The 11,096-nt window shown below is 40.7% G+C and overlaps 1 protein-coding gene across 1 annotated transcript in view; it reads right to left on the minus strand.

Moving 5' to 3' along the window:
- Positions 1-10,753, minus strand: part of LOC106537260 (FERM domain-containing protein 5) — a gene marked incomplete at its 5' end in the record, with an annotated part of 22,391 nt that extends 11,638 nt beyond the window's left edge. The window contains 7 exon segments of the mRNA XM_014034647.1: positions 5,339-5,413; positions 5,498-5,589; positions 6,972-7,035; positions 7,346-7,434; positions 7,558-7,645; positions 8,694-8,817; positions 10,656-10,753. Of these exon segments, the coding sequence (XP_013890101.1) occupies positions 5,339-5,413; positions 5,498-5,589; positions 6,972-7,035; positions 7,346-7,434; positions 7,558-7,645; positions 8,694-8,817; positions 10,656-10,753 (630 nt within the window).
- Positions 10,754-11,096: the final 343 nt, after the last annotated feature.

The raw sequence follows: 11,096 nt of genomic DNA on the forward strand, positions 1-11,096 counted from the left end.
CACCAGAGAAGGGAAAAGTTATGTGGCCCTTACAGGAAAAAGTTTGGGGACCCCTGCTTTAAAGGCTTAAAAATAAAAAGGGTGAACATACTGTTTAAGCATGAACTAGTTATCAAATAAGACCTTTAGATCACAAAAGTAGTGTAGATTTTTACCTTCATTGCAGTCAGGAAAAGGGGGTGGATCAGACAGCCTAGAAGGAGTTCTGGATTTTTGTCCCGATCCAAGATTAGAACCTGAAGATGGTCTAGGCAAAGCTGGTAAAAGCGGTAGGACCCCCAGAGCTTTGCCTAAGAGTCTGGGTCCCATGGACAGCACACGCACCTTCACGTCCCGATAACAATGGTTGATCATACGCAAGTGAACATTCACCTTGGTCCTGATCCGGATCAAACATTTCACCATGATTCAGCGATAAAAAAACAAAACAAAACAAAAGTTTGATGAGGATCTGGTCACAGCTGAGCTGCTCTTTTATTTTAGTTTGTTCTAAAACCGCCCGTTCTGTCTAATCCTCTGAGATCGGACTGCAACTCTCATCTCTGGCTGCTTTTATCAGCTGTCAGCCGTGGACAAACAGGAGCGAAGTAAGAGAGAGAGAGAGACAAAGCCAGGGAATGCCTCCCATTTGTCCTGTAGTTTCTCTGCTGTCGGCTGTGACCCCTGACAGCAGGAGCTATTTTCAGGTTGAGATATTATTACCAGCTGAAATACCAGGGCAGAAAGAGCAACAAGACAAAACACAGGGGAGTTTGTTTCGCTGCTGTAATATTGGAGTAATACATCACGCACTTTGGTATCCATCTCAATGACAAAAGGAGGGACTGTTTGACGAAAAGCCTTTTAATCTGTTGTGAATAGACTTCGCCAAAAGTTTATTAGTTGGATCAGACTGACCAACTGGGAGTAAACAAACTCTCGGAGGAAGCATCGGCAAAAGGTTAATAGCCAGTTCTAGGAGACAGGGGGACAGTAAGTGCCCTTTATAAACTGAAAGAATGACTTCCTCACGACAAAACAACGCCTGAGGGCAGCCTCTGATTGACACTCTTCAGAGTATCGTTCAGGACACACTGGATTTAATCCACACATCCAACAGAGACAAAGTGGGGTGAAATGTAAACATTGAGAGAATGAATGACACTCACAACCAGACATGTTGACATGAAGAGGCAAGTTAACCACGAAATGTTGAAGTTAATTACAACTGGCCTTTTGAGGCCTCAGTGAAAATGAGTTTGACACCCGTGATGTAAGGCTATACGTGTTTATAAAAAACACAATTTCTAATGAAAAACGAGAAGTACAAAAATATTACATCTGAATGTTTTACAAGTGGCGCCCACCGCGGCAGACGTGTTTGTTCGCTCCGCTTCAGAATGCCGACTTTCTTCTTTATTTTGTTGGTTTTTGTACATTTTTATTACTAACCAACATTGCAGATAAATGCATTGCTTACTTATAACAAACAGACGTTGCTGGACATCGGCAAACTGCACAGCCACCTGGAATTTACTGGCTCTATTCCATCGGACATTCATTGTTCGGGACCACGACCATCATCACCATCATCATCACCACCCCCAGGGAGACACCGCAGCACCGCTCTGGAATGCAGCCGCCGTCCCCAGAGGAGAGCCCTGCAGACGGAGGAAACGTCGACGAGGCAAGAGAGGTACGGAAAGCCCCCGCTGACACAACCACGTGATCATTACGCGTCCATTTGACGCGTTGTGTTAGCGGGGGCTTTCCACAGTGAGGAGGGCTGCACGCGAGATTGAACGCTCGCCCCCCACCGACCACCTGTACCCAGCCTCCTGCTAGCTAATGTCTGCTCCCTGGAAAACAAACTGGACGAACTGAGAACGAGGATCACAGCGCAACGAGAAACAAGGGAATGCTACGCTCTGATTCTCACAGAGACCTGGCTCTCTGAAGCTGTCCCAGAATCAGCCATCCAGTTGGAGACCCACTCTGTCCACCGAGGAGATCGGACCGCTGCCTACGGTAAGACGAAAGGCGGGGGTGTGTGTTTACCAATAACTCGTGGTGCCAAAACATTCAGACTGTTCACAAGCTCTGTTCGCCCGACGTGGAGCTTTTATTACTGAAATGTCGGCCCTTCTATGTACCGCGGGAATTCAGTGCTGTGTTTCTTGGGCTGCTGTTTACATACCCCCTCCCCGAGCGAACGCAGCAGCGGCGCTCTGGGAAATCCATGATGTCATCAGCTCAGCAGAGACAAACCACCCAGACACAGTTTTTGTTATTGCCAACTTACAGTATGTATTTCCAAAATACTATAAGCATGTTCACATACCAACTCGTGGGATTAATGCACTGGACCAGGTCTACAGCAACATAAGAGGTGCTTACAAAGCTGCACCCCGCCCCCACTTTGCAAACTCAGACCACATCTCACTGTACCTGCATCCAGCTTACAGGCAGAAATTAAAACAGACAAACCCTGTTACAAAACAAATCAAACACTGGACCAAGGACACTGAGATGACCCTGCAGGACTGTTTTGCACAAACGGACTGGGATGTATTCAGAAACGCAGCCACAATGGAGGACTCCACCATAAATATTCAGGTGTACGCTGAATCTGTGACCGGGTACATCAGCACATGTGTGGACAACATTGTGCCCACCATAAAAACCAGGAGGTTCCCAAAACAGAAACCCTGGTTTACCAGTGAGGTACGTCACATGCTGCGTGCTCGAACTGAAGCTTTCACATCAGGCAGTGAAACTGAATACAAAACAGCACAATATGGTCCGAGAAAAGCAATAAGATCAGCTAAAAGGCAATACAGGGAGAAACTGGAGGGGTTCTACTCCACCTCTGAGCCCAAACTAATGTGGCAAGGCGTGAAACACATCACGGACTACAAAACCCCCACCAACATCATCGGCTCCACAGACAATCTCCCAGACGTTCTCAATGCCTTTTACTCCCGCTTTGAAGCCTCCAGCACAACAGGGGACACACACACACATACACTCACTCAACCAGGAAACCCATCCCCCCCCCAAACACCACCACCACCAACTGTCTTATCAAGCCAGGTACAGAGAGCTCTGAGGCCGATCAACCCCCGCAGAGCAGCAGGACCAGACAATATCCCAGGGCGGGCCCTCAGAGATTGTGCTAACGAGCTGACAGAGGTTCTCACCTCCATCCTCAATGCCTCCCTCAGCCAGAGCATTGTCCCCACATGCTTCAAATCAACAACAATTGTCCCTGTCCCCTAGAAGAGCCAACCCACATGTTTAAATGACTACAGGCCAGTAGCACTCACCCTAATCATTATGAAGTGCTTTGAGAGAGTGCTGCTGGCCCCACATTCAGGAGAGCATCCCGGCCACCCTGGACCCCCTGCAGTATGCCTACAAGCCCAACAGGTCGACATCAGACGCCCTCCAATACTCACTCTCCCACCTGGAGGAAAAAAGACTCAGACTACAAAAAGACTATAGCACAGCCTTCAACACAGTCATCCCACAAAAACTCATCCATAAACTGGACTCATTAGGAATTCAACCCGCCCTCTGTGACTGGCTCCTAGACTTTTTGACTGGAAGGCCTCAGACAGTCAGGATCGGGAACAGGACCTCCTCCACAATCATCACAAACACTGGAACCCCACAGGGGTGCGTCCTAAGCCCAATCCTCTACACCCTGTTCACTCACGACTTTGCTGCCTCCCATGACAACAACATAATCCTGAAGTTTGCTGATGACACGGCAGTGATAGGACGCATCACTGGGGAGGATGAAGCAGCTTACAGAAGGGAGGACGCCGGCCTGGTGTCTTGGTGTGAAGACAACATCACCCTCAACACCGACAAAACAAAGGAGCTGATAGTGGACATGAGGAAGGAAAGGAGGCCACACCAGCCACTGCACATCGGAGACCTTGAGTTTGAGAGGGTGAGCAGCTTTAAATACCTGGGCGTCCACCTGACTGAGAACCTGGGCTGGACTGAGAACACAATACAGCTGGTTAAGAAGGCTCAACAGAGACTCCACTTCCTGAGGAGAATAAGGAAGTTAGGCATGTCAACAAGGATCCTCAGGAACCTTTACAGCTGCACAGTAGAGAGCATCTTGACCAGCTGCATCACAGCCTGGTACAACAGTGCCACCATTTTGGACCAAACGCCTGCAGAGAGTGATAAAAACTGCTGAGAAGATCACAGGGACTTCACTGCCATCTCTGCAGAGCATCTACCACTGCAGGGATCAAAGGAGAGCAGCCTCAATCATCAAAGACCCAACCCACCCCCAGCATGGACTATTTACACCTCTGCCCTCCGGCCGGAGGTACAGAAGTGTGACATGCAGAACCTCCAGATACAAGAACTCATTTTTCCCAAGTGCCATCAGACTTTTAAACAACTGAACGTGACACTCTTCTATTACTGCACATGTGCACATTTCAGACTGTTGCACATTACACTTTAAAACAGATTGTACCGTTCCCTTCTTGTTGTCATTATTATGTTGTTCCCTTCCGATGTTATTAACCTTAGTTTAGTTTCCTCTTTTATCTTATCAACATTGTTTGTGTCCTTTCGGTGATGATTCATTTCTTTTGTTAATATGGTTATCTCTTGGCATTCAAAATGGACGACAAAGTAAGAATTTCATTGCTCAGGGAAACATGTTTTCATCTGTGCATATGACACTTTGAATCTTGAAGTGGAGGTATGCCTTATTGTATTTCAGCAAATGGATCCAAATAAAACATAATGAAGAAATTATTTCTGTGAGCTGTCTTGTGAGGTTCTGCATATACCCAAATTGACTTATGACCTAAATTTTGACTAAATATAATAGGTCGAATCAGTTTAACGAGACAATCTATACAGTTCTGTTTTTTTTTTAAGTTGTTGCCTTTAATGTTTGTACATATTTTACCTTCCATTATGGAGATGTGCACAGCTCTCCGCCGGGTTCTGGGCACGCTGGTCAGACGAGGGCCATGAGTGATCGAAGGACAACTTCTACTAGGAACCATGCCAGCCCTGGGACAAAACCACCCCCCCCACACAAAACGGGTGAAAAAATACACACTATTGTCACAAAACACAAGGTGTTATACCAGTGTAAGATGTCTGACCTGTGGATCTCAGGAGGATCTCTTTTAATTTTGGCACTTTGTTCCATCACCTCTTTTGCAACCTTTCCACTAAGAAAACAAAGGAGTGGGAGATTGTGATGATCTGGGTTTAGTGCAACACAACCAGGTTCAGCAAATCGTTACACAAGTGAAGTGATGTGTTTAACCCTCGACAGTGATCCGTTTAAAACACTGCATGCTTTTCATACCTGTATCTAAATCTGCTACCCTTAAAGAAGAGGTTACTACTGGACACAGTGCGGACTTGACTTGATTTCTCCAACCTGTGAGCGAACAGAGGAAGTGAATCACAATAATAAAACTACATCACAAAAAACATGTTAGTCAATTATTTTGTTTTGTCTTACTTATAGAAGGCCTGATTCTCGACTCCACACTTCCACAGATGCTTACAGGCCTCTGGTGTCGGTGCAAAGTAAGTTAGAATAATCTTCCTGTCCTGGAAAAGGTTAATGTAATAGATAACTTTATAAAACACAACATTACATTCTAATTGGAAATAAACAAAAATAATTTTTGATACATTTACATCAACTTTTTATTGTCTAGAGCAGTAGTGAGCACAGACAACCAAAAATTAGCTATGCTAACCCTTAGCAAAAAGTAGTATACTTGAAGTATGAAGTATACTTGAGAATAAGTTTAAGTATGTCAAGTATACTAAGCACCATGTACTTTGTAGTGTACTAGAAAGTATACTGATTTAATACTCGTTTGTACTAAATTGGGATTTTTTTTGTTTATAAAAAGTATAAGTATACTGTTATAATGTCTAAGTTTATAAACTTAACAAAAAGAAGTATACTTTAAGTATATGTCATTAAGTATACTAAAAGTATATAAAAGTGTATTTCCTTAAGTGCACTTTTATTTACCACGCACACTGATGTAAGTATTCTGGCAGTTTACTAACAAGTATACTTCTAGGACTAAAGTGGCCCCCAATAAGTTTATGAAAAGTTTATGAAAGTATACTCAGAACTATACTAAAAGTAATCTTCACAGTATACTTTTAGTTTAATCTTGAAATATACTACAAAAAAAAAAAACAGTCTGTGTGGAAATGTACTTTCAGTGTACTACTAAAGTTTATCTTGGCCAAAGGTTTAAGTGTGAGATAAACTTGGTAAAGTATATCTCAGACCTAACCTTGATAGTCTGGTACGGTAATAATTATTCTTATTTTTATTTTTGATCTATGTTTATTTTTTTGTTAGTATCTTTAATTTAATTTAATGTTTGCTACAATTGATTTGTCACAAAGCGACATACTGTTTTGTGGATTGATGTATGCACCTGCTGCTACACCTGATTTTCCCCAGATGGGATAATAAAGGCTGTTTCTATTCTATTCTATAAGTACATAAAAAGTAAACTGGAAGTATGCTCTTATGTTTTTAGTTTAAAATTAGTATACTTAAAGGATACTAGCATAGTAAAAAAACAACTAAAAAACTAGACAAGTAAAAATTAGTGGATGTTAATGCTAAACAGGTAAACATTAATGGAAGCTAACGCTAACCGCCAAGACAACGATCACTGTCTGTGTCACGTCTTCGTCTTCTTGCAGCTGAAGACTGGTGGGACTGACACAAACCTGTTACCTGTTAGCAAACTTAACATCTCTCAAGCCTTTTTAGTGGAAACTAATTGGTTAATGGTTTTCAAAGTTAGTGAAAAAGCTAATATGCTAAATGAAAACTACGTTTCGCAGTTAGCTGATTAGTGGAACAATGCCAACCACTGGTCAAGAGAACTCAGAGTCTACAATATTTTACAAAAAAGAAAATAATGTGTGATTTTAAGACTGACTGTATTTACCTCAGTCTGATTTGCATATATATGAAATGTCTTTGCTTCAAACTTGAGTTTGGTCACCTCTTCCCTGCGGATGAACACAAATTGAGACAAATGAAGATCAGCAAAAACAGAAAAAAAAAATGCAAAATGCACAGATTGAAGGAGAAAAATACAAAATACAAGGAATTAAAATGGAGAAAGAACAAATATTTCAAGCTGTGTTTTGTTTCTATTCTTAAAGCCATCACTATGTTCATTTTAACAACTACAAACATTTCAGAAGCAGACGCCTGGTTCCTGCCTGAACTTTCTGACATTGATCAGAGAGTTGGTGAATGAGCGTGTTGAGGTCTGGACTTAAATCTGAAGAGGGCCTTTGTGTTGGTTTTTCTCACCATGTGAGGAAATGGATTCTCCTGTTTCCCTGCAGCACAGTGAATCCAAAAGGAGTGAACGCCAGAAAAGCTGGATTCCCCGACACATCCTGGCAAATCCCAACAAGAACGAGCATTTCAGTCACTTTAAGCTGAGCCTTCATGAAACCTGCTGTCATAAAGTACACCACATTAGAAGAATTTCTCGTTTAAGTGAACTCTGTAAAGATGACCTTGCATGGATGAGGGTCCACTCCGTACGTCTCTAACGTCTGGGCTTTCTGGAGGAAGTTGAGCTCAGACGTTTCAGGGCTTTGACCTCTGAGGAAAACAGAAATATCCTTAAAACTCCACGTCTTTTTATTTATTATTTTTTATTTATTTAATCAGACAAATCCCAGTGAGATCACAGATCTCTTCTGCACGGGCGGCCTGAATGCAACCTATTGTATATTTTTGGTTTGTGGAAACTGGATTACCTGGAAAAAACCCAGGAGAACATATAAACTCCACAACGAAAGACCTCAGGTCCAAACCAGGAATCGAACCCAGGACCTTCTTGCTGTGCAGCATCAGTGTTAACCACTGAGCCAACGTGCTGCCATAAATTAAATTTTATAATAAATTTAGATTCAAGTTCACTGCGGTTAAAGATTTAAACGAATCAGAGCAAATTTATTCCATATCTGTGCAGTCCGAATCAAAACGGCACAACCTTTTTTCGTGTTTGCTCACAGGTTGTTAGAGATGTATTTTATTGAGTTACAAAGCTGGAAATGAGCAATAGAGGGCAGTGTAGGATTAAATCTACACACTGTGCCTCTCCTGAGCTGTGTCCTGTACTGTAGTGTAAAATAGTGCTGAAATCAGTGCTTGTTCATCACAAGAGACCACCAGCAAGGTCTAAACATTTGGTCTACAGAGTAAAACTCAGGCTGAAAAATAGGTTGACTTATTCTTTGTGATTTCCCTCACATATCCCAGAACGTGCTCATGTTCTTGGATTAAATGAAAAGACAGAAGATGTCTACAGATGACTTTGGTGATGATTTGAGTCATATTTAGACAGAAGTAAAAAAAAATTAAAATAAAAAGGTTACAAAATCTTCAAGCTGCATTTTATATCGTCCTTTTGGTGCATTTATAATGGGAGTAAACTTGTTTTTAATTTGCTTCACCATCATTAACTAAAACACAGTTGGTGTCTCTAAAGGCTGAGCCAAAAGCAACAGCAATAAATAAATAAATAAATAATAAAGCCTAGAAGAATTGGGCGTGTAGAGGTGAGTGAAGAGTTCTCATGTGGTTGTTTCACAGCGGTTGTTAGAGGAACTCAGCGGTGCAGGGATCTGGACAGGTGTCACCTTACATCAGCTCAGTCTTGTGGATCTCTGCGATCCGCCGCTCCAGTTTTTCAGAGTGTTTGGGGAAGAACTGGAACTTGGAGCTGTAGCCCTCAGGATGTTTGCCTGGGTCGTAGTCACCGATTTCAGCTGCAAGAACCAAGAAAGGATAAAACAGTAATAGAGCTGACGAGGACTGCTTTAAAAAAAACATAAACTCATTTCTCCCCAATAAAAACTGTAAATGGGAATAATTAACAGTGAATACTTTGAACCGAATTATACACAACTTCAAAGTTTTTTTTGTATTTGTACATAGTTATACTGCTTGTCATTTGTTTATTAATATATTTTTCCTTTTAATTTGTAAAATCATGTGCAAAGCAGTGAATTATTTGATTATTTGCTCAATTTAAAAACATTAATGAAGTAAAACCACACAATATGTATGCACCATTTTCATGTCAGAATTTTTTTCTTTTTTTTAACCTTATATTTTTTGTCATTATTCTAAATACAGCTGCAATACTAATGGTGCAAATTTGACATTTAAAATATCTGATATGAAAATCATTTATTAATGCTTAATATAATACTTAATAGTCTACTTAAAAAGCTCTTTGGAGTCTATGGACTTGATAAAACACTATCAGTCCATTTACCATTTAATACATTACATTTCATATCTGCTTTCAGTTACTGAACTGAGGACAAACCTCCCTTTAATGAATGTGTTTGTGTTTTATGATAATAGTTAAGAATAAAAATACTAAGAGTAAATACCACAGAATCCACTGTGTTCTGTTTTTATGTGTTGATGAGCCGACACAAAGGAAAACTACAGAGCCCGCGAGGGGACATGGGGGGATTTTTTTTCTTTTGTGTTCCCACATAATACTTTTGCATTCCCTCGCAATACTTTTGCGTTACCTTGGAATATTGTTTTGCGTTCCCACGCAAAACTTTGATTTGTATATGAACTGAATTAAATCAGACTTTTATTTTGAAATATTCGGTTACCAAAACAGGATGTGTCGCCACAAGTTAGTGAAATTGACAGTGATGTTGCATGGCTGCACTGTGTTAAAATATCGGCATATGACATACTTCCATGCGTGGTTGTGTGATATATTCATTCTGAAGCTGAATTAAAGCAGTAGGCTAACTCGCTAATGGTAAACATGTGAGTTTGTTAATAAACCAGCAGGCACAACAGTGATAAACTTCTTTTGCGAGGGAATGCAAAAGGTATTGCGAGGTAACAATACCATTGTGTGGGAACGCAAAAGAAAAAAAATCTCCCATGTCCCGTGTGTTTGTGTTAGGCCTGTCTTCAGCTGGAAGGAGACAAAGATGTGTGATGCAGAGTCATCTTCGCAGTTAGCTCGTTAGCTTTTGCCAGAGGTCTATAAAGTACTTTTGCACACTCTCTAAGAAATAAACTGTTGAATTTACTGAACCAAACTGGTTTCACTAAACCAGGTTGAATAAATTGAGCAATATATGTATATTTGTTGCTCAATTTACTCACCTAGGCTTAGAACCAGCTGACATGACGTTTTTGAGTAAATTCAACACTTAATGTTTAGAGTGCAGAAACATCTTCTTTCATGATGAATTCAAACATATTTAACTTTGTAACAAGTAACTAGGTGTTACATTTTAAAGAAATAAAAGTATTTTTAGCTTTAAAATATAACGAAATAAAAGTAAAAGTAGCTATTTTAAAAAATGGTGAAATTTCAAATCCTCAAAACAACTATGTACTTGAGTACTGTAACAAAGTAAATGTACTTAGTTACTATAAACCTCTGGCGTCTGCTAATGTTCACATATTTAGCGTTAGCAAAGCTGGTTACCTTTTGGTTAGCTGTGCCCCCACCCCTGTAAATTTTATATAGAGTACCAGAGAGTTTTGGTAACGTTCCAGCAGGATCAGACATTTAAATAAAAGTATAAAGTGCTGCATTTTATGACATCTGTTCCACCTTGTAAAATGTAAGCAGCCAGCAGAGCTGCGTCTGATGTCTTGCACAGAAGGCGGCCGTGGTAGAGATCTCTCTTGACCTGCAGGAAGACGAGATATCTGTGGTGCAGGAAACAAAAATATGAAAAACTTATTTAGTTCATTGCTAATATAAGATCTACTGCTAACACACTGATTGATGTAGTTAAACAGATTTATTTGAGGCTTCCTATTTATAATAAATTTAAAATGACACTTTGGAAGAAAAAAAAAACCAAATGACTAGATGATGATTCAGTCATAGTTTGGGTTATTAAACCCTGAAAATACATCTTAACATGAAGCAGGATTTACGATGAGATATACAGCAGGTAAAATAAGTATTGAACACGTCACCATTTTTCTCAGTAAATATATTACTAGAGGTGCTAATGACATGAAATTTTCACCAGATGTTGGTAAC

This window comes from Austrofundulus limnaeus, unplaced genomic scaffold (genome assembly GCF_001266775.1).
Source record: "Austrofundulus limnaeus strain Quisiro unplaced genomic scaffold, Austrofundulus_limnaeus-1.0 Scaffold2210, whole genome shotgun sequence".
Classification (NCBI taxonomy): domain Eukaryota; kingdom Metazoa; phylum Chordata; class Actinopteri; order Cyprinodontiformes; family Rivulidae; genus Austrofundulus; species Austrofundulus limnaeus.